The 24763-nt window shown below is 42.3% G+C and overlaps 1 protein-coding gene across 13 annotated transcripts in view; it reads left to right on the top strand.

The window, feature by feature from the left end:
- nav2a (neuron navigator 2a) overlaps window positions 1–24763 on the top strand; it is a 224772-nt gene that overhangs the window by 143871 nt on the left and 56138 nt on the right. For 9 of the 13 annotated variants that reach the window (XM_030413783.1, XM_030413779.1, XM_030413777.1 and 6 more), the window contains 5 exons: window positions 2472–2524; window positions 13541–13613; window positions 14328–14571; window positions 14790–14846; window positions 17456–17589. In XM_030413783.1, the coding sequence (XP_030269643.1) occupies window positions 2472–2524; window positions 13541–13613; window positions 14328–14571; window positions 14790–14846; window positions 17456–17589 (561 nt within the window). Of the gene's footprint in view, window positions 1–2471; window positions 2525–13540; window positions 13614–14327; window positions 14572–14789; window positions 14847–17455; window positions 17590–20347; window positions 20485–24159; window positions 24265–24763 lie in introns of those variants that run through there. The other 4 variants (XM_030413781.1, XM_030413787.1, XM_030413785.1 and 1 more) reach the window with 3 other exon arrangements.

Below are 24763 nucleotides of genomic sequence, written 5' to 3'. Positions count from 1 at the left end.
AAAAAGTTGTGTGTGGTGAGATTGCAACTACTCTATTATGGGTGGATTCATTCATTCTTACTGAAAGACAAAAATACGTGGTTGAACACGAAATAAGGATATAAACTCAGGGTTTATATCATGATCAGGGTCATGATATAGAGCATTTTTTTAAGAAACCTGTGAAGTGTCTTCTACTTACATGTTAATTACAGTCCTTCTTTTGTTTTAGTATAATGACACTGATCTGTAAAAATGAGTTAATCGAGTTTTCAGGACCATCTTATTTTCACATTTACCAACATGCATTTTAAACTTGATTTACTTCTGTCTCAGGACAAGAGTTGGACAGTGCAGCGGTGGCTGCTCCTCTGTGTTTTTGACCCCTCACACTCGTCTGTGTCATCCTCAGTCTTGTCATTTCGTCTGGCCGTCCTCGGCCTGTCATTTCATCCGCCGGCAGCCCCGAGGCTTGACGCACGCTGACACCAGCTGACCGGTGACTCAGCATGTCACTGACTCTCTGCTCCCAGCTCTTGCTTCTTGTGTCTGACCCAGATTTATACTTCCTTCTCTCCGTACAGCTCCATCCTGCACAGAGAAGAGTCTTACTGTTTTCACACTGTAGCTGTTGCATGTGATTTGGTTTTTCAGTGTTAGAGCAGGCTTGCTGGCGTCAAAGGACACTTAATATACTGTATGTAATTGCATCACATGTTTTAGGGCCTCCCCTTTTCATGCCATAACTTTCTACACTACCTCCAGCTTCCTGCTATGATGTTGGCTGCTTAGGTTATTCAGATTTTTACAGTGGTGTAGTCGCTTTAACTACAGCATCTTTCACTCCTGCACACCTGGATTTGGACCGCAGAGGAATTTTCTTTCACACTGGACAACAAACCCCACCAACATCTGGCTTTTGACTTCAGTGGGAAAGGATGCAATTGCCATTCTTTCCCGGTTCAAAGTTTCAAGTCTTCATTCAAGGGAGACTTAAGTAAATGACTCATACAAATTATCACATTAACAATGTCACTAGCCTTCATGCTGCCTTCCTTTCCCCAGTTTACTGTCGTGATTGTAACATCGAAAATTAAACACCAGAAAAATATAACAACAAGCAGACTTTTGGAAAGGAATCAATTGCAATTTTTCTTTATTTTTTTCCACTAGTTTTGGTGTAAAAATAGTCAAATGAATCTCGTAGGAGTGGAATATAGTTGGCCCTTTGCTGAAATACTCCCGCAAACTACACTCCATGAACTAAAAGACAACTTGTAATGGTCGAAATGCAAGTAAAGTTGATGAGATTCCTTAAAAGGTTTCAGCTTTCCTGAAAATGTGCCTGTTGTTTAAAGAACCAGATCATCCCATTCAGCCTCTACTTTTCTGTATTCTCACAAAATCAAGCCTTTAAACAATATTTACACTCCGACGTCCACTGCTGTTGCGGACGTTAAAACAACACAGACTAGAGTCATCCATTCACCTGCCCTGCCCAGGCCTCTCTGCCGGTGAAACTGGAGCAGGCTGCTGGTGTTAGAGCAGCCATACTGGGACGGGATGTGGCACCTGTTTAACTGTTTGATCAATGCACACTCAAGGTCAGGATTGTGGAAAAGGACAATCTGCAGATGAAGGTCATCTTTAACTCTCCGCCGGGCAACTGTGACGATAATCTGTCCAGCAAATTTTAGTATGATCTTTGACTTTTGAAGATACTTTGCACAGTCTTCAGCTCCCAGTCTGTGTCAGATTATTGTATATTATAGTTAGCATTCCCATATGGATGTCTCCACAGTGAGCAATTTGTCAGGCGGCAAACCACTGAACCACTGACCATTAACACATTAGGCTATTCTTATGAGCATGGGATGCTATATGCCATGTTTTTACTAATATACCATCGTGGTGATTTGTTTGTACATGTGTCTAAAGTTAGTTACACATATGTCTGTATTAGAAGGAGTTGAAAACATAAAAGACGCTGCATATTTATCCACCTGAAAGGAAGAACAGTATTTCTTCTCACCGGGTAGGTGGTGCGATACGTGGTCCTGAGGTGGAGCTGCACTGTGAGCCGCACCGAGCCTCCTGATGCAGGAGCTCATGCTGTTGGCACAGTTGTCAGCTGTGAGCTGACGACCGTGTCTCAGCTGCTGTGGGCTGGGCCTCTAATAGACGGGAGGAATCCTTGACACCACACACACACACCCAGCACACATCTCGGTCGGGCCCCCAGCGGCCCCGTTCCCATTTGCTGTGGCCAGATAGTGTTTCATGTCTCCACGGGAGGGGAGAGGAGGGGGGTCACAGTCACCGGCATGAACACCTCTGCTCTCCTCAGTCAGCCAGCAACTGTCTGGGACACACACACTGGATCTCCAGTGGAAATAAAAGAGAGGATTACTTCAACCAAACACGCCTGAAAAGAGTTTTCACCCTCATCTTTTATCTCTCTGTTTCTGCCTCCTCTTTCCATCTCTCCTCAGCCAATGAGAAGATTGATGATATCAATGGCTGTCCCAAGAGCCGTTCTCAGATGGTAAGTGACCTTCCATGTTTGTTTTGGCGGACTGCTGTGAAATGTACCTCTGTGTGTGTGTTTGTGAAGTAATACACCACTTTGATGTCCCATCTCACCGACTCATGTGGCCCTCGCTGGGAGCTGTGGTCTATAAGCCGCCGGTTGTAGATGGTAATGGTTAGGCTATTTATTTTTACTTTCGTGGTCTTGCGGGCTGCCGTCCGTCAAACCTCTGGCTCAGACTTCTGGCAGCTGGCACTCAGTTGAAAGCATCACAGGCTTTGGTTTTGGGGCCAGTTTTGCCTCATCTTATTACACTTGCAAAGGAGTCAGCACTCCTCTCATCTCCAGGAGTGAAAGCAGGCAGGAAGCATCAGCGCTGACGACAAAGGAGATGTTTACAGCCGGTTATTGTGACGTGACATTAAGCAGATATATAAGTGGGATTGCCTTTGTATTGCTGCCGCTGGTGATTTCAGTGTTTTCACAGTTTTGTGTTCTCTGTGGGAAATGAGGCGACGGTGCCGTGGGCAGGGCTGCCCTCAGCTGAATGTGAAGGGTCGTAAATTGGGCCAGTGTGCCAGCTGAGGGGGCTATTTTTGGCCACCAGCCAGACTACTGAAGCATCTCAGAGCACCAGAGAGAGAGAGGGATACACACCCGTAGTTAACAACTGAGGAGGAGGTGGAAGCACAGCTGATCCCTGAACCCTTCTTCTTTCAACACCAGCTTGGACCCATATTACTATACTTATGAGGACATCCTGTTTCTTGTGCTTATTCTAGAGTTTCTAGTTCCACGTTCTGCCGTGTTTTACAACTCTGGGCTGATTTATCTTTTTGAGCTACAGAAAATCCAGTACCTTCTTCGATATTAAAAGCTCTAAAGTATATCAGTCAAGATTTTTATTAAACTCTCAATTCATCATCACCAAAAATAGAGCTGAGGCCTGAATCACACATCAAGCACGAGAGTTGCTCATGCAGACATCTTCAGAACCAAGAGTGAAGCAGTTATTATGAAACAAGATTAACTCACATAAATGTGGTTATTGTGACAACAAAAACTGATGTTCGAGGAGGTGATATGTAAAGAATGATCACATATTGTTTTGTAAAGAATGAGTATCTGAAGCTTTTTTGTCTGACGATGGACTTTTGAATATGTAATTCAGGTCAGTGAGTTCAAAGTAACGTAAGACTGTTTCTTTTGCCTAAGCAGAGACGAGAGAAGAGAAGTAGTTGATGCCCGATTAGGTCTATGTGACAGCATTTTCTAATTTACAGTGAGGTAATTAACAGTCTGTGGATCATATTTCTAATAAAAGACAACATACAGCATTTTTGATTTTCAAGTTATCATCACAAAGTCTCCTCATGTTGTTCTGAGCTGCAGTTTTAGAATAATAGTGTCAAAGCTGACACTCTCAGAAATCCCTGTGGGAATTGATTCCATTTTTATGTTGATGGTGATAAACTATCTGTGTTTGTGTCTTAACACCTTGTCAGTTACTTGTAAGTTTATCACGGAGTCAGGATACAAGTTTCATGATAGCAGAAGGCTAGCTGGCTAACCTAATATAACCTTGATCACAAATGTTACAAATATCATTGTAAGCAAACCTTGGACATCATCAGAAAACAGTCACTTTTTCCCATTCCTTCATATTTAAAAACCCTTTTAGACAGTTAAGGAGAGTTTGCAGGTTCCAGTCTTTATAATGTTGGGATCCTTTCCTTTAAAGTTGGATTACAAGTGCCTTTATCTTATGAAGAGCCCTATGAAAAAAGTTTTAGGACCAACAGAGGTTGATTTATTTACTTACAAGCAGATTGTAAACCCAAATCCATCGATCTCTATGAATTTTAATACTAGTTTTCGTCAATTTGAATATTAATTTGCCATAGATGTTCCTCTTTGTCACTCCAGCCATGTACTAACTCACACTTAAATATGGCCCACTTCCCTCTATGCTTCCTGTCCCACTCACTATCAATTAGGCCTTTACCATTAGCGCTGATTACGCCCCCCCTCAGACGCCTGTAATTGAGCATTTTGCTCTCTTTCCACTCAGTGATCTTGGCGTCTTCGCCGTGGTTTTGTCTTGCTGTTATCAACATCCTGTGTAGCCTCTCTCACATTCAGCTCTGCTGTCATCTGCAAGCACAGCATGTCATTAAATGTCTTTAAGACATTAATGACAAGATGATATCCTGCAATCTTCTCTTTTTTTAATGACAAGAAGATTGCAGGATATTTCTGAGACAAATCGAGTTGTTCCAAATAAGATAAAAAAAAGTTTTTTTCCTTAATCCTCATAGATGGTGTGTGTGCCAGTCAAGAGGGAGACAAAGTGTTTTTTTAGTGTGCATTCATGCAATGTGATATTGTTTATTGGATAATGGCTGTCAAGATCTGCTTTTATTTTCAATTGGACAAGTTGAGATGTTGAGTATTTTTGGATCGCTGCATAAAATCTCAGTAGGTTTGTCAGCTTTAAAGCAAAATCTGAAGCACTCAGGCAGTGCTAAGGGCAGGTGCAACCGCAGTCATTATGCAAATGCCTGCTTTGTGTGTTGTCGTGCTGTCAAAATAAACACACGCACACAAACACACACAGGTCCTGAGAGTTTATTTGGCAGCTGGGTTGAAGGAGTAAGAGAGCCCACTTTTACTGCACTTTATTTCATTGCTTTCAAACCCCCAAAGCTTCCAAAGCTGCTGCCAATTACCACCACTTAACCTGACCTCCGTTTCTAAACGAATAAACACGGAAATAAGCTCCATCAGCGGAATAAACCAAGGAACTCTCACCTCGCACTAACACTAGCTGATTAGCATGCTTGCTATCTGGGCCGTAGCCAGAGTCTGTTTTTACAACTGTCATAGCCTTGTTAAACGGACCCCCATCATCGGGTCATTTCTTTGCCACCCAGTCAGGCTGTGTGTGTGTGTGTGTGTGTGTGTGTGTGTGTGTGTGTGTGTGTGTGCGTGTGTGTGTGTGTGCGTGTGTGTGTGTGTGTGTGTGTGTGTGTTTGTTTGTGTGTCTGTCCGTGTGGGTGCAGCCCAGAGCGAGCCTGTTGATTTGACACCGAGCTGTTAAAACCACACAGGATTCCACGTACACAGAGACACACAAATAAACACGCTCCCTTTCCCGTCCAAATTTCCCACGTTAGAAAGTAAAGTTAATTCCAGAAGCTGTGACTCGTAAGAGCCGAGAAATTAAACGCCAGCCAAACATTTCATCATCCTCGTTTGATTTAGTGCAATTAAAATCCGGTATTGGATTCATTACCTTAAATTGCATTCAATTGGCAGAAAGTAGATCAAATGCATACGGCTGGCAGCATACCAGGACACTTTCCCCAAAGAAAGGTTGCTGATGATTTTTGGAAATTGAATGCTGCAACAACTTAAAACCCTTCACCTCCATCGTATTGGCATTGACAGACATCTCCAAACACGGACTAATAAAACAAACGTTCTTTTTTTTTTGTCATTTGGAAGAATTGAGCCTATAAATTACATCATGTTATCGCTCTTAAGCAAAAAGATTTTGGAGACTTTACACCTACTGTTTTTTATTACCCCCTCATAGCATTCCTTCTCACGTAGTTTCTCGTCTAATGCGCTCAAATGATTGGATTAAATTGCAGATGCCAGCCACTTCTGCAGAACTTGGAAAATTAAGTTGCACCTGCAACCTTGAACTACATGCACAAGAATATAAAGCTTACCTAATTTTCGTCCTTAGGCTCATTTCACTCCTTAATCTTATTTTCATATCACATCCAGCTGTTCTTGCTTTAGTCGATTCATCTGTTTAACTTTATAAGTTTTTTATTTCAGAGATATCAATATTTTACAAATGCAGCTCTTTTGAATTTTTTTTGCCATTTTTTGTCTAATATTGCTGTGTATTTTCTTGCTCTCGTCTATAGAATCTCTTGTCTATTGTTTTATACTCAGCTTCCTCTGCAAACTGCATATTTTCTGCTGCTGCAAATGGGAGAGCATAGGTAGAAACCAGCAGGACCAGGTGTTTAATGAGTTCGATAAAAGACAGATTGAAGGATGAAGGATGAAGCTATGTCACTTCATGCCACTTCATGCCAGGCTCTTTGCTGATACGCTGTTTTTGTGTGTTCATGTGTAAACTGGCCAGACAATAGAGCTTTCCTTTTTCACTCACCCTGTTTTACCCTCAGGTGTGGTGTCACCTCAAACACACTTTTGACACACTTAACCTGAGTGCGAAAAATGTACACGTGTCTCTGTGTGGTTTTGGTCAGAATTCAAGACCACAGCTTCAGATTGTTGGTTTTCTGACACGGATCATATTTTGTGTTTTTTGTCGACAGTAATGCTTCACGCAGGTAAGCGGGACAAGACCCAAAAGATATGGTGTTAATGATTCAACGGACTGGTTAATGTTTGATCAAAGGGAGCGGTACTTTTTCTGTGTGTGAGCCAAAGAGAAATCTCCAACTGTATCAGCTGGTCGAGAATCACCTGATAAGTGAAAACAAGCGAGCGATCACATAAACTGTTTCTACGCAACCAACCGAACTTATGACAAAAAGCTTATGATACTGAGCGACCCTGACAGAAAGCTGATCGCATGATGCACAGCGAGATGTTCACATTATGTTGTTCACCCCTTAAGGACCCCAGAAGTTAGTCATCTGTTGCAGCAACAGTGTGTCTATTCATAGGAGATATGACACACACTTCATTATATAAGAGATTATTCCAGAAACCTCAACCATGGAAAATGTACCCTCCTTAGAATGGTAAGAAATTCACAAATGCCAAAGACAACCCAAAGCTGTTTTTCATCGACAAATTGAAGCAGATTTCCCTTAATTATTCATTCTTTACACAATTGAGCAGGGAAATGTTGACATAGCTGGAGGAAATTGTTGTTAAAGAAAAAAAGACACAAATTAAAAAGAAAGCAATACAACAGAATATGCTGGTCGAAGGTGATTTTGCATCTTAATGTGAATCATAGCAGCAGGAGCGTCATTTTTCTTTAATCTCATAAGTGGTGAAACCAGCGCTTCTCCGAGGTAATGAAACCTCTGCATGCATGTTTAAGTTAGGAGAGAGAAAGAATTATTCAGCGAGAAGTCAGAGTTCTGCAGGTGAGCCGGTAGCTGTAATCTGTGAAACCTCCACAGAGAGTGAAAGTAAGTGTGGGCAGATAGTGACAGATCTAACCACACAGTCGATCACACACACACACACACACACACACACACACACACTGACACCACGTTGTCTCGCAGCCATCTAACTTGATCGGATTCCACAAGACCCAATAGTCAGAAAATCAAATGACAGAGCACCTTCGGCAGGGAAGCTGTCGTCACATTCCAGTCGGACTGATAGATCAGTTCCAACACAAATGTTGTTTAGCCAGTGTGAAAGAGGTTAGCCCCTGATCTGAGGAGAAAAAAAATGAAATGCCATCACTGTTGGGATTCTTGCATGCTTTATTAGGTCATACATTTGTTCATCAATGCTTTTTTGGAAATTAGTGCACCATTTAAAGAGTTCTTCTTACAAGTTGGGGCTTCTTTTTTGTAGTTTTGCCCATTCACCAAGTGGGATGGAGATGTTCCCTAAAGACAAGTAAGACCGGCCAAAAACAAAAGCAGTCAGATGATCAGACAGGTTTCAAATAAACTTCTAGGTTAGCCAAATTTATTCAGAATCGAAAATATAGGCAAACAGTAATCATTAGCCAGAGTGTCCTTTGTAGATAGCATCACAATTTTCAAACCCACGTCTGATTCAACTTTGACCTTCCTTATCTACCAGAGCAATTAGAGATTGTTCGCGCCTTTTTGTGTGCTTACTTTCAGTTTTGCCTTTAGATAAAGGTGTTTAGACAATCTGCCTACACTGTTGGTTTGTTTGCAATCTGCTAGTGCAGTGCCACCACAACGAGCAGAGATATACACAGCCCCAAAAATACAACTCAAGCTGTATCAAACCAGCCATTATTTCATTTAAAGCCAGATGCGAACCCCTGACTTTAAACTCTAATACTGAATAGTTGTGCTGTGCTTAAAGAACTGCTTAACTTGAATTTATCAGTCGAGTTTATTTTTATGGCTCAACATCACAGTCATGTTATCAGTGGGTTTCACAGGCCTACAGCCACATCAATCAGTGTGGTTTAAATTCATAGGCTTTCTCATTTTGACAAAAACAAGGTTCTGGGCAAACAATTTCACAGTGGTACCTGTGTTACCTGTGTTTTGATGTTCAAATTAGATACAGAAAATCATCGCTGAAGATATCTATGAGCAACTTTGATTTCAAAATATCGGCTCCAGTATCAGTCTTCATAAAGCTCCTATGAGTCCGATCCTGCTTCAGATATGTCTTGCTCACGCACACTCCCTTCCTTCCTCCCTCCCCGCTCCCTCCCACCCTCTCTCTCTGTAGTGCTTACTTTCTCGCGCTCTTACGTCACTCACACACACACACACACACACAACAATGCCGTCCGTTGGATGGGAAGGTGTGTTTGCTCAGAGGGCTGCTGGCTGGCCAGCCCCGTGCTGCTGCTGGGAGCAGGAGCAGAGCAGGAGGTGATAGTGGCCTGGGTGGAGGTGTGAGGTCAGGCAGAGCAATCACACTGCAGGAAGAGATCACACATCCAGGTAGGTAGGAGTTAACAGCTGTGAGTTTCTTTAGAGGGATTTTGTTCAGATGATCAGTAGGGTTTGAGCAGAAGAATGACAGTAATGTTCTTTTTAGTGTTCTCTTTATTTGGTGGTCTCGTGATTGTATATCTGCAGACTTTCTCGTTTTACTTTTACTTGGGTACGTTTTGAGTCGCACATCAGCCAGTTGTCTTAACACTAAGTTGTCGAGGAACGGAAGAGTGATGAACCTTAAAAGTTGTAACAAAAAGCCCAAAATGACTTCTGCGGTCTTGCAGGAAATGGATACGCATTATATTTATCCTCAGTTTGCTGTTTGGTGGTGCGATTCTCAAACATTTACTGTTTACAAAAAGCTTATTTTAATTTAGCGACTGTTCAATAATCTAAATGTTTTATTTAAATTTATGTTATATGATATAGGGAAAGCAAGGATATTTTTGCATTTGAGAAGCTGTAATTGGCAAACTTTGTACAACACAACATCACCTATTGTTTTCTGTTCATTAGGATAATTCATAGATAAAGTGATTTCTGTTTACAGTATAGACTGGTTAAGATCTCCGGCTCTTAAGCTGATGGAAGATTGGAATTGTGTTCCTCCTGCTTGTCTGAGCTCCGTTCTCTGCAGGTTTTAAATAGCCAGAGGTTTCAGTATTTCTAACCCCTGAGAGGCGGGGCTTGGGAGCATCTCAGCAGGATGGGGCCTGGCGTTTGTGATGGGGTATTCCATTGAAACATATTTGTGCGGGCTGCTGCTATTTAAACTTCAGCTGTACCAGGGAATTGGGGCAGTAGGGGAGTGGTTCAGTCACTCAGATGAAGTGTAGGCTGGGGGTATTAATGAAAGTCTCTGGGTATGTTGGTGAGGTTTATTTTTAAGGAGCTTGTGGTATTCCGAGAGGGCCATAGTCGACATTCCTGTTGTCCTTAAGTTTTCTGCTGTATCACCTCAAAGGACAACACATGTCAGCCCCTGACAGCTGTTTCTGGGGTCAGAGGTTACGGAAATGACAGCAGGGGCAGCGCTGCTGCTTCAGCTCAGCCCGTGACCTGAAGTCCACCAGCCTCTTCACAAACTGACATGGCTCAGATAGAGATGGAGTTTGAACTAAAGGAAGAATATAAAGTTGTAAACAAGTAGTAGATGACAAATATCAATGTTGTCCCATACCATAGTATCCCATAGAATAGATGTTGCAGCAAGTAGTAATCGAACTAGTACTATTTAGATCTAGTTTACTAATGATCTGGTAGTGAATGAGCTTGGGTTCTAATAAATCTGGTAGTAACACAGTTATAAGTGATCAGATGGAGGATGAAGAAATCTCATGAGTGAGGTGCACATCTAGGAGGATACCTATGTCACTTTATATATACGGTGAAAGGTGTAACTATACATTTCATGGTAGTGGATAGAAGTAATGGCAGTTGTAGTAGATGTCATCATAATGTGGCAGTGGGTGTAATTTAATATTTATACAGTGGGAGAAACTAATAGTAATATGCTAGTGGGTTTGACTGGCGAAAATATGATATTGGATGTAAACAATGATAAATGCCGGTGGATTTACCAAACAGTAATGCAGCATGTAACTAAGTGTGTGCTGGTGGAGGAAACCAATGATAATATGGCAGTGAATGTTGATTAAAAGTATCATGTTAATGACGGTAAAAATAGTGGATGTAATTGATGAAAATAGTGGTATGGTAGGAGTGACTAAAAGTGATATTATCGATGTATGTGATTAACGGTAATATGCTACTGAAAATTCATAATGATACTGCAATCTTTTTAGGCTGTGTTATGATACAGAATCAGAATGTCTTTTATTATTATCTTTTTAAAATCTTTTAAAAAGCACTTCATAAATGCAAGGATTGGCTGACAAACTATCACAAAATGACATCATTTGGGGGCGACCGTGGCTCAGGTGGTAGAGCGAGTTGGCCTATGTTCGGAGGGTCGGCAGTTTGATCCCCGCTCGGCCAACTGCATCATGGTCGTTGTGTCCTTAGGCAAGACACTTCACCCACCTTGCCTCGTGTGAATGTGTATGACTGCTGTATGTTTGAGGTGGTGGTTGGAGGGGCCGTAGGCGCTGAATGGCAGCCACACTTCCGTCAGCCTGCCCCAGGGCAGCTGTGGCTACTATCGTAGTTTACCACCACCAGTATGACTGTGTGTGAATGAGCGACTTTGGGCCATTGAAAAGCGCTATACAAATAAAATGAAATAAATCAATCAATCATTTAACTGTAATGCAGCCTTTCAAATCAGGAAAATGAAACATTTATGTCATCACAATGTAACAATATCCAAAATCTAAGAGGATCTATAGTATTATATGATATTACAATATTGCCCAGCCCTTGTTTCACTGATTTAATAAAATGATGATAGTGGATTAATAATATGGAAAGGAATGCAACTAGCACTAGTATGGTGATGAACAGAGCTGAAAGTAATGTAGTAAATGTGAACAATATGAATATAATAGGAGCTGGAGTTACAGTAATGCAGCAGGGGATGTAACTCACAGCTATATGAAAGTTTCCACTAACTAAATATGACATTCTAGTGGATGAAATTGAGATAAATGCACTTGTGGTTGTAACTGAAAAGTAGTATGTTTGTGGATGTGGGTAGCATTACAGTAGTAAGCCACAGTGGTTTTAGTATTATCATTGAAGGCGGTAGCTTTGGCTCAGTTGATTTACCTTTTATCTGCAGCCAGTGGACGTTCACATATTTCAACAGAGACGGATGTAAACGAGCTCTTACTTCAGCTTCTCACCTCACAGCCGGATACTTCCCAACAGGAGAACCACAGAGCGAGCTGTAGGTCAAGCTATATTTAGTCGGCGCATATTAAGTGTAATCATGTCATTAATCTTTAGTGAGCGGGACCCTCCCGGTTGCAGCCCACACCCGGTCTCGTTTACAAAGGACACACTTCATATGTATTTTAGTTTAGAAACCACTTTGAGTATCACTGCTCTATATCTGCTCTCTCTTGGCTGTGAGATTAAATTTGAGCTGTTGTTCTTTCAACAAAGTGGGTTTGTTGTAGGTACATTTGGGCAGATTAGCCTCACTGTGTTATAAATCTACCATCACTTGTAATAAATGTCATGCTAAAAGGGATTTATCACCTCTTTAACCTTTGTGCATACTGTAAAAAGCTTTTTAAAGTCATTTTCATAGTCAGTTCCTTAGTTAATTGCCTCGCCTAGAGTGCCTCAATATAGCCTGTGTGTCATATGAGAGCGCAGCGGCTGTGCCATATTGATATCTTTCGTACTGTACCTGGTGTGTTTGCTCATCGAAAACAACAGTTGGTAAACTTTGATCACCCAGTCATCTGCCGTGACTCTGCTTGATGATTTGTTTTATGTGGTTTACTTTGTGATTACGTGGCCCAGCCAGCAGGCTTGGTGTATAATGGGGTCACATGGGCTCTAAACAAAGCCTGTCTGCCTATCAAATCCTCTCACAGTCCAGTGACAGCTCAGCAGTCTGCTCAGGTTGCCATGGCTGCTTTCATGGCAACTTGGTGGGTGTAGATGTTTTTGATTCTCTGATGTGCTGCTGACGAAAGTCTGCTTGGTTTGAATCCTCTGTTGACTGCGTTATCATGTGGCCAATTTTAATATCCCATAACATTTCTGTGTAGCTGGTTATAGCTTGTTTGACGCATCTACTTTGAGTAATTCTGCGAACAACTGATGATCCAACAGCATGGACATTTTAGATGGTTTTAAGTGAAACTTTTACAAAACCTTGATTTTCCCGAACAAGAATCATCAATCCCCAAAAATCATGGCTACTATCAGCCAGTCAGCATTATTGTTTGTTATGTGCATTTGGATGCAGACCTGGATCCAGCTCCAGATTAAAGGCCTTAACAGATGTATGCATAAGGACTATCTAAGATTACAAATACATGCGTACTGGCATGAAATTTGTATTTACTGCCAAAGACAATCCAGAAAACATAAACAGATTTAGTTTTCCATCATAGCAGTCCACTTTTCACTGCCCCTACCGTGTCAAATCAATGAATATTGGAGGCCATATGATCGGTAATGCCAATGCCAACATCTTCAGCCTTGTCAGCACCTCTCTTCTAAAAAAAAAAAAAAAAAAGTTTCATACATTTTGTACAGCCAACTTTCCTTTCTAGATAGATTTGTAAGATCTTCACTCCCAGTTTTGCCATCACGCTCTCAGGAAAAGCGTGCAAAACACAGACCATCATGCTTCCTCGCATTATACAAATATGCAAATTCAAATGGAAATGTGCAGGGTGCAGTGTCTTACAGCTGTGTCTGTGTTTCTCTCGTCCAGATTGAGAACATCGATGCCTGCCTCAGTTTCCTGGCAGCAAAAGGAGTCAACATCCAGGGTCTGTCTTCAGAGGGTAAGTAACTCCTGCACTTCTGCTTTCACTGGAACAAGAGACGTAGATCTAACCTTTAGGCCAGGCCAACGAATGTCCTTTGTGCTATGGAAAAAAAAAGAAAAAGATAAAGAACGAGCAACTTGATATATTGAGGCGTTTTTACTGGCAAGACCTTTTGCCCGGACACACTACATTAATGCCAGAAAGTACACATTAAAAAAATGTAGGCTCAATGGGGGCTGATGTACTATACTATGTGCTGTGTTGTGAGACGTCTACTGAATATGCATGCTAACCAGCTAGCCCAAGCCCAGCCTGTCTCATGATACCACTTTTCTCGAGAGGCAATTGTCCGATAGTACAGCCTTTCATAGCTCAGCTGGAAGATTTATACGAGCGGCAAATTTGCTACATTCCCCAACTCTCTTGCCTGCAGTGGTTTGTGCAGAGAGATTGAGGGTTTGCAAAAAAAAATAAATAAGAAAAGGTGCTTTTAATGACCATTAAACTCAAACATACAAATGTGTCATATTCAATTTTGTCTGAGTTACATTGCTTGATTTTCATAGTTATCGTTATCATGGTATCACAACAATATATCAAAACAGTAACAGAATTTCTCTTCAACCTTCATCCTCACATTTGCTCTCATCCGTCATATTTGTCCTTCTATCCCTCATCTGCCTTTTCCTTCTTAATATTCGACATTTTCCTCCTCTCCTTAACCCACAGAGATCCGGAATGGTAATCTGAAAGCCATCCTCGGCCTCTTCTTCAGCTTGTCCCGCTACAAACAGCAGCAGCAGCAAGCTCAGCGGCAGAACTCCCAGCCCACGCTTCCATCCGCTGCCCAGTCCAAGAGCACACACCCTCCCCTGAGCCAGCAGAGCAGCGCCCCGGCACAGCTCAGCCACTCTCCGCATGGGACTCCTGCTCTTACAGCCCAGAAAGCAGCACAGGCCGAGATGCAGTCCAGGTGAGGCTCACTGGCCCAATGTCGTAACCTTGTGTAACCTTGAAACTGGGTGAACGGGTTCGTCTGAAATCTTCACCCTCTTGCTGGTTCTGCTGTTCTAATCCATCATTTTGTCATCTCGGTCTTCTTGTTCATACTTCCTGCCATTTGTAACCGTAAACCTGACCTCTCTGTCTCTGTCCTCTTCCATATATCTCCCCTCTTTTCTTTTCCTCCAGGGATGGGTCTCAGAGTAAACTACTCAAGTTTTCCCTTGGTCAGAAAAAGACCTCTAGGTCAGCTTGTTCTGCCTTTCTGTTTTCTTGCTCCTTCCTCTCTTTCCTCGACCACTAAACCACACCTCCCTTCCCGTCCCCCACTCCAGGAAGTAGGAAGGTAGAAATTGCCCCTAATCAAGGATAACATTACTTTTGTTCTACAATGGGTTTCATGTTGTTTCTTTGTCTGTGATTAAGGGCAATCTCTACTACAAGCACTATCTAATATGCATGAGTGGTAGTGTTGAGCAGATAGTAGCTAAAGCTCTGGGCTCCATTTTCGGACGTCCCTGTCTGTCTGGCAGCGTGCCTCATTTGGCAGGCCTGCTAAATGGGCTGTGAAAGACCTTTAGATAACCCTTAAGTAAGTGTGTGCGTGCTTGTGTGTGTGTGTATGTGTGTGGATTTGCTTGACGACCACATGCCCCATATAATGTGACATCAATAATTAACACAGAATGAATCTATGGCGGGAGTGCACATCTATAATATAACAGTGTGTCACAACTAGCTTCCATATGTGTTTGCTGTCATGCTTTCAAGTCTTTATTGCATTTAAATTTGCCTCTTTTTTAGCATGCAGTGTGGTATTACGTAATTATGCACCTTGAAATTGGATTTAGGATGTGGGTTTTGCATGCTGCCTATCCCAGATTCTGATTGCATTGCACCTGCCCCCGTATAAATCTTCCTCTCCAAGCAATGCAAGGGCCCCACCTTCTGGTTAGCTTGTACAACTACAAGTTAATGAGCTAAGATTCTCCTCGTCGTCTCCACCGAACACGCGGCCTTCCTAATTACTTTTCCCGTCAGATGCAGACATTAAAGCACTTTTAAAGGATGTTAAAGACGTGGAAGGTTTACATAAATGTCATTGTTTAATGTGAGATATTGCCACTGCTCTGATTTCTGATTGTTTTTTTTCCTACACAGACAGAAAGCAAATTATCGATCTGTTATATTTTTCTTAAAAAAAAAGAAAAGAAAATAAAAGCCTTATATAAATAAATCTACTTAAATTACTTAAATTATGAGCACGGGAATTGTGCAAATATGATAATCACAGATCCTTTGCACACCAGTAACATTAAGTCACGCTCTGGTTAAACACAGACATAAAGGACAAGCAAGCCTCTAGATGTGCAAGTAATTCCGTGATTAATAATTAATAAATACATAGTATTAGTAGTAGCAGGCATTAGTAGTAGTAGTTTTAAGGTAGTTCAGAGCTGAGCTTTGGTGTGCAGTAAGCCCTGTAGCTCTTTCTTCATTTTAAACATATATAATATTTATTTGGCAGAAGCATGTTTTCTTTTCCTTTTTTCTTTTATTTGACTTTTAAATTAAAAATTGACAGAAGATGAGGAGAGATGGGTTTTTTTTTGTAACCATCACATCATATATTGCCTCTATACACGGCCAGTCCAGAGGGGGAAGGCGATAGACTGACTGGCTCGGCCATAATTGAAAGCCGTATGATCCTAGACTACACCACGCTAAATAATGTGGTAAAACCTATTACCGCTCTATGGCCAGATAAATTATGCCCAGTCAAAGTGAATGGCATGCCGGAAATGAGAGTTCCTATAATGTATACGAGAGCTGAGAGAAAGAGCTGTAATCTGTTTATCAGCATCCGCCTCGCAGTCCCAGGATGATGATGTCGTCGCCAGCGGTGAATTAGCATTTCATTAGCAGCCTCTGTGCCACGGCCTGGCTAGATTACAGCTTGGTTCACAGACCTCACCAAAGGCAACAAATTGACACACAATATGGAATCAAGGTGTCATATATTTCACAAGGCTTATCCATGGCCAGTATATCCTGTCTAATCCATGCAGGGAAATAAAGGAGCAGGACATGTAATCTGAGGCTGCCGAGCTCACAGCTCCCCTGAGACGTGCACTCCGTCAGCCTGTCTGACCCGTTCACACACGTCCACGCTGCTGTGAGCTCATCTGTCTCCATGAAATTACTGTAGGTGTATGTAGGGAGGATGGGCCAAGCTGTAATAGCGGCAAGAAAAGCAAACAATGGCTGAGTTTACGTTTGCTAAACTGTGTGTATCCTCTAATCCAAACCACTTCAGACTGAAGATGACTCAGATGTTTATTAGGAACAGTCACAGTTAGCCAAAGATCTAGGCAGCAGAATGACTGAGTGGGTAGTTTAGTCATCAGTTTGTGGTAGACTCGACCTTGCAGCCCGACAAGAGGGCAAGAGGAGAACTTCAGTAGTTCATTGTTGAATTACATAAACTTCCTTAGGCAACGACAACCACATGTTCTATGGTTGCTGCTTAAGCTTTGCAGTGTGTTACTGTAATAAATATGCAGCTCTCCAGTGCTTGCATGGTTCCTGTATTCATACTAAAGAGGTGCCCTCCTGTTTGTGTTTAGAAAGTGCTGGAGTGTGCCTGTCCCAGCAGAATGTGTTAGATACCCTGTAGTAACCAAATGTATTCCTTTCCTGCGTGAGATGAAGGCTACATATTGAATATTCAAGAATGTTCATGATCTTCAGTCACTCGATCATAAACAAACTGAGTGTTTGTCCTGTTTATGCCCCCGCTCCTTCCTTTCTTCCTTTCTTTTCTGTATTTCTCTCTCTCCCTCTCTTTTCACCAGACTTCCCGGCCCCTCAGCGAGGGTGTCCACTGCCGGCAGTGACATCCCTCCAAGAGGCTCGGTCGGTGCTGCTGGGAACCGACGCAGCCAGGGCTTCAGTGACAAGACCAAAGCCAACTCACACCTGAACAAAGGTAGGTCACACATACAGGATGGATAGAGTTATGTTAGACAAGTGAAACATGTTATTGTTGCAGTGATTTTAAATCTTCTGGGTGCTTTTTGTTATCCTATTTTAAAAAGCTAGTGAGCTCTGTTGCTTTAAGGCCAATAGAAAGTCTTAAAAACTGTGTCATAAAGTAATGCACACCCCTGAGCAGTAAATGCTGCACTGAAATAACTGAGAATACATGAGCATAAAATCCTGATGTTTCCAGTGAATAAATGGCCTCCTTTAATTTTTAAACAAGGTCAGCTGAGTTTATCATTTAATTCTGAACATATCATTAGGAGAGAACTATCTGTACTCTCTGCCTTCAGCAGCATTGGCTGGAGTGTAAGTGAGGACAAATCTGTGTACCTGTGTTTAGTTATGGTTTTAAGGACATTTTCTCAGTGTAGACGGCGAGGTGACATGCTGTGATTTATTCAAGTGCGATTTAAGATGTTATCCTGACCTCCATTCATCTGCTGTAGACAGACTCAGTTCATCCCCACGGGTGGAGAGGTTGCTAAAGGTGTGGCCAGCTGGAGCGCAGTTTAAGCTCATCTCTTTTATGGAAATTAAGCTGTTTTTGTTTGAGATTTGCTCTGCAGTAAAGGCATCCAAACATCCTGAAACCTCAATTCATATATTTGTTTTATTTATTGTGATGCTTTGTAGTAATTTAAACCTTTTCTCTGAAATGACAGAATATGTCTTATCAATCATGTCACATGATTCATAAGACATGCTGATGAAGGTTCTCCTTCATCCAGGTCATGGTAAATCTAAGTGCTGTATCGTAGGCAACTGGACTTGTTTCAGTTTCTTGAAGACATTTCACCTCTCTTCCAAGAGGCTTCTTCAGTTCCAACTAACTGGAGGGGAGTTGGCTTGCTTTTAAACTCTGTGTGGGTGTGTCTGAGTCTCTGAGTGTCAGAGTCATCATTGTTTTCTTTGTGCTTATTTAGACAGATGAAATGTTTTACAATGCTGTCACTAAAAATCCTTGAACCCTGTCCAGCCTGTGAGAACAGCGCCCTCTTCCTGTTTGGTGAGGTTAAACAATCCAGCAGATTTCTCCTTAGGAGTTCCCACCAGGAATTTTGCTTGACTGGAATTATTCAGAGAAATTATGTTTTTTTTCATCCATTTGGCATTGTGAATAACTGTAAGTACAACAGTACCCATGAACATCAGCTGTTGTTGCTGTAGTGTTTTTGATAACATTTCTGCAGAATGAGATCTTTACCTTGCGCTTGCTATCAGCAGCATTTGCAGCAGAATATCAGGCTGGATAAAGTTTCTGCCCCTTGTTGGTCATTGTTGCTTAAGGTTTTTTATGGATACAGGCTTATATCTAGTTTGCTCATCTTTGTGCTGGTGATTCAACTGGGATGGCTTGCTATTAATATGATATACATTCAACAATGTAAACACAAGAGAACATCTTTTCAGCAGAGCAGGGGAGAACAGCCAGTGTGTGAGCATACGGCTCACCCCATCTAATCAATGTTCTGTCGTATGTTTGTATTTGAGTCGGAACCCTCACACGTTTATTCTAAACTCTTCTGACCCAGTTCGACTCATTCTGCTCAGTGTTAGTGTCCTGCAGAATACACACTTGTATTGAGTGTTTGGCAGTATATTTAGTTAGACCAGTGTTGAAATAGCTTCTGTCACAACTCAATGGGCTGAAGCTTTATATAGACTGTGTTAGTGTTCACAGTCTAAACTCATTACCCTGCATCAGACAGAGAATTCTGACCGCCCAGAGAGAGACTGTGTGTGTGTGTGTGTGTGTGTGTGTGTGTGTGTGTGTGTGTGTGTGTGTGTGTGCATGTGGGTGCCTGTGTGTGTGTGTGTGTGTGTGTGTGTGTGTGTGTGTGTGTGTGTGTGTGTGTGAAAGAGGGAGAGAGAGAGAGAGAGAGAGAGGGGAGTTGTTCAAATAGTGACAAATTAACTCAGACCAACGCTGCAAGCAGCACTGTGGGGCACCTTTTCTGATGTGCAGCTCCATTAGAGATCAGGGATTTGTATTCTACAGTTGTGTTTGCGAATGTACGTGTATGTTCGTGTGAGACATTAGAGAAAAAGTGAAGGGATATTCCAACATTTTGGGAAATGCGCTTATATTTCTCGCCATGGGTTAGATGAGACGATTGATACCACTCTCACATGTTCATGCTAAATACTAAGCTATAGCTAGTGACCAGTTTAGCTAAGCACAGCATAAAATCTGGAAACAGCAGGAAACAGGTAGCCTGACTCTGCCCTCTAAATCTCAATAATAAACAAACAAGAAAAACTGAACTGTAAAAACAGCAATTATTGTTTTTCGGCAATCAGTAACTTTCTGTTGTCTTGTTGTCATTGTGAGGTTGCTAGGCAACCAGCAGAGACTCAGTGCGTTGTGCTCAGTTAACTGGCTGCTTGCTGTACCCTCATATCAATGCTCCAGGTATGAGTTTAATATCAATCTCAAAATCTCACTCTCAAAAAACAAAATAATAAGTGTATTTTTCAAAAAGTTGAACTATTCCTTTAATATTAAAAGTAGTGGTAATAGAAAGAGGTGTAGTAGAAGTTGTGTGTGTGTGTCTATGATTGTAGAAGGCCATATGATTGGCAGTAGGTAGGATGATAATCGACCCCCCTCCTTGTCCTGTTGTTGACATGCTGCCAAGCCCCTCCCCTCTGCCATATCCCTGCACCACACTCCTCCTCCTCCTCTTCTTCCTCCTCTTCCTCCTCCACCTCCTCCTCCTCATCCTGCACTCTCTGGATTGCTGGCCATGGTTTGGGACTCTTTCCTCCTCTCCTGTCCATCTCCTTCTGTCCTTTCCTTCTTTCTGTGTTCCTTCTGGACATCTGCAGCACTCATGAGGTTTGTCAGCATGCACTTGTAGATCACTTTGAGTTATGCCTGCAGGTTATAGATCCAGATGTAGAACTTGGACTTTGCACTTATGTTTTGAAAATATAGTTGCGGTTTTAGTCATATTTACTGAAATATGTTGATGTTGCTAAAAGAAATGTGTGCTTGTTTGAAATCAGAAGGCAGATATTTCTTTCTGGAGGAGGATCACAGGTCAGTTGGCCTGAATCTCTTTGTGAAGAAGTAATGAAGCTGTAGAAAAAAATTGCATCTATTTGGCCAAATTCCTGCTACTGTGGTTTGAAACTGAGACTCAGTTTGAATTTTCTTTTGGTTTTTTTTGCCCCAAAATGCATATTTGCACTTACATGCAACAGATTATGTTATTTATGCTTGTTGTGGGACAGTGTTGCTGCAGGTTCAGATGGTCAGAGAGACACCTGCAGCGTCTTTTGTGAGGCCAGATCTGCTCTGTGTCAATGGCTCTGACACCAGAATGGAGTCACGTTACTGCGCGGCTGTACAGTAGGGAAACAGACCTGAATCTTCTCCTCTGCTCTGTGTTAACACAACGTGACAGCGTCTGGGTGTCCACCAAGTGACACAGAGCAGAGAGACAGAGAGAGCAGGGGGCACCTGTGGCTGTGTGTTGGTGTGTGTGCAGGCTCCTGTTGCCAGTGTAGTTCTGTGTGAGTGTGTGTTTGTATGGCTGGTGCCCTTGCTGAATGAATAGCCTTCTGATGAGCTGTAGCGTCACTGTTTGAGTGTATTCATGTGGAGAAACTTTAAAAAGTTTCAGTCTCCGCACAAAAGCCGGCTGTCCCTCTCACTTTTCTGAGTACAATGACTGAGGAGAGAGAGAGAGAGAGAGAGAGAGAGAGAGAGAGAGAGAGAGAGAGCGCAGGGAAATCAGAACATGATGAGTAAGCAAACACCTGCAGCCTCAAGCTTTGGGTCTGTCTCGTATAATTTGTTCAGATTTTAGAAATGAAGTGCCTGTCAAGGAGTATTTGAAATAAAGCTGACCAATCAGGAAGAGCTGGGCACCTTGGGTTTCAAGGCACAAACGTGTTTTCAGTCTTGCTATATGTGAGTGAACTGTATGTAAGTAGGGCATTTTCAGGTCAGCAATTTGGCCGCTGAGTGACTGAGGAGGTTTAGCCTAATGTCTCGTGACCAGTGCCACTATGAGAGGGGCTGGAACGCTTGTGATGTCTAAACAGTATCAGCCGAGGCTACTTCTAATGCATTTACTGCTTGTTTTTCTGTGTGCAAGTTGTGTGTGCTCCAGTCACCGGTCCTGCAAGAGGCCCAGAGGTTAAAGCATTTGAAGTCGCAGAGCAGAACTAACATTCCCCTCTCTTACAAACTTGACATGCATGCACAGACATGCACACACAGAGGGTAGAGTGTTGACACTTGTGTGAAATTACATGCCTTTCCTCAGCTGTAGATAGGCATTAACACACAGGAACACACGCACTGACACATGAGTGTGACGATCCGTGAAAGGAGCTTTGGGTCCACTTCGGCTGATTTCCCAAAATGCCTTGATGTTATCAGGAGGCTCTGAGAGGAGTAGGCAGCTGGACTGACCCTGAGACAGAGTCAGGGAGGGTGAGACAGGTTTTTTTAATGCTAGACAGGCACACTGTGGTGGTCTATGATCCCATTCCCTTTGGCTACTCCTCCACTGTCATTTTCTGCTCTTGATTTTATTCTTTAATGACGGCTATAATTAAGCAGTTGAGTTGTAAACAGTGAAATTCTTTCAGCATGTTTCCTCAAGCAGACAGCTTGACCAGAGCAGTTAAAGAGGGGTAATGGTGCAGTTTAATTCCAGGACTTGGCCCAAGGCTGCAAAGGTTCATTAGGTCAGTAACAAAGTCTCAGTTAATTTTTTTTGAAGGAAAAGTGCTTCCATAAGTGCATTTTGTGCTGATGAGGAAAAGCTGGTGTCTTAAAATGCAGCCAGGAAACAGCCAGATTGATCCATAGTGACAAGCGATCTGATTATTGAACAGTATTTTTTATACCTGGTCTTTATCTATGCCGTTGTGGTTGTTCTCATAAACTGGCAGTTTTTTTTTATTTAAGATTGAAGTTTTTCTCAGATGGACACAAAAGAAAATCGTTACCCCCAACCTGTGGTCACTTTTTTGAAAAAAAAAAAAAAAAAAGGTTAAAACAAAGCAGAAAGACACTTGAATCTGACGTTCATATGTGTCAAACTGATGTTTCAGAACTGTTAAACCTTTTCTGGAAACTTTGGCTGAGTTTTCTGATGCAACAGTGTCCAAGTCCATCACTCTGGTGTCACTTCTGACCCAACACACTGAAGATTGACCACTTTCCTTCACCCTTAGCAACTCAACTGGAGCGTGTCAGTCCCGGTTACTGGGTCCAGTCATGACAATGACCAGCTGTCCCAGTGTCCAGGGCCTCTCGATGTCCTGCCTTTCTTCTTCTGTTCCTTTCTGATCCTAAATCCGAGCTGACCCCATTCACGGACAGCACAGACCGTCCTGCTGGCCCAAATCAAAGCTTCACTCATCCCAAACCTGCAGTGCCCAGTCCCCTTATTCTCTGTGCCGGCTCCATAATCACAGCAGGTCCCCCCTCTCATTCAGCCACCTCCAATAGGAAACCAGCTATTAGCAACCTGACCCACTTTTCCAGTTGCTAACTGCTAGCACGGCTAATTGGGCTCAAATCACTTCCTAATGGTTGCATTGTTTCAGGCTGCTCTCACTAAATGCTAAACAGGGAGCGAAAGGAAAGGCGGCGAGCGAGTGCCTATTTCCAATTAGGGCATGAAAGGCGCTGTTAAAATGAAATAAAGTGGCGAGCCAGATGAGAAAGGGGTAAACAAGCAGGTTGAGTGAAAGCACTGTGAAAGTTATATGATCATTTTTCCATGTGCACCATCAGAGAAGACAGGGTATGATTCTGTGTGCGCATCATTTAGTAACTTTAATATATGGTTGAGCCCCAAAAGTCTTATTTTCTTTTTAAAAAGTAAAAAAGTGTGCAATAGCTGCAAGCAGATACACACAGGCATCCATGCATTTATGCGCTCACATGTACACACAGTCACACACATGCCCTCCATGCTAAGTTTTAGCCTCCCAGGGCAAAAACCATGGCTGCCAAAGGGTGTAGAGCTAATTCATTATTTTTCAAATCCAAATCAAATTCATTAAATGTTCTAACATCAGTAACATCATCTATCATTCATATCTTTCTGCTAATGCAACTATTGCCTAGTTAAAGGTTTCAGATTCTTGAAAGATGTTTGTCTGTGTTGTGAAGGAACCAAAAAAAGCCTGTAAACTGTCGACCACGTGACTTGTTTCAATCCTCAGACCTTCATCAGGCAAAAATCATACAAAAAGCACGATATCATGGATATGTAAATGTAGGTCCAGTCCAGGAAAATTAACAAGAATGAATTCTTAAGACAAAGGATCAGTTCAGTGACAGAGTGCAGCAGCGGCAGTGACTTGGAATAACTTTAAGTCTGCGTGGGTGTGTGTGTATGTGTACACAAAGTGAGAGGGGTATGTTTCAACGGAAATGTTATGATTAATTCCACCCAGTGCTCCCTGCACAGGCCCTCTCCCTCCCTGGCCGTTGGTGTTTGAATATTCAAATGTTACTGGTCTGAACTCTGCTGCTAGTAGAACCACACTGACAACCTCAGCAGCCCTCGGGACACTCTAGTTTTCACAGTCAGAGCAGTGACTTACAACAGGGATTTCAGCTCTTCTCTTGCTCATCCAGCTCTGGGTAAGTTTGCTTGTTGAGATGTTGCTGAGTCACTTGTTGCAGAATTACCTGGACATTTTTTCTTCTTGGGTGATAATTATGTAACACTGGTTTACTGGAGCATATTTACACTGCTCTCTGTTGTGTTCATCTGCCAGTTAAACTGCATTTGAATCCTGTTTATGAATCTAATCTGCAAGGGACTGAGTGCATATAGCCAGATGCAGCCAGACAGTGTTTCTTTGTAAAGCAGAGGGACGCTGACCAAAAGCAGTCCATATAAGTCCAAGCCTTATAAGTGCAGCAGCACAGCTTCTTGACTTGGTCTGCTTGGCAAGACTTTAAAGCACATGAGCCTGCTCCTCATTGTTTTTATAAACAGTTTGTGATGGGCTCCTCTCATTGTTAGTGCTAAGGGGTTTTTAACAGTTTTGATGGCTAGCCTGAAGGAAAGTAATGGCAAGTTTGGCTGCATCAACACAGGCCACCTCCAGGCCCTTATAAGGTCACTTTGTGTGGG

The sequence above is a fragment of the Sparus aurata genome, chromosome 4 (assembly GCF_900880675.1).
Source record: "Sparus aurata chromosome 4, fSpaAur1.1, whole genome shotgun sequence".
Lineage (NCBI taxonomy): Eukaryota > Metazoa > Chordata > Actinopteri > Spariformes > Sparidae > Sparus > Sparus aurata.
The sequence above is the reverse complement of the archived record's forward strand: the minus strand, read 5'-3'. Positions and strand labels throughout refer to the sequence as shown.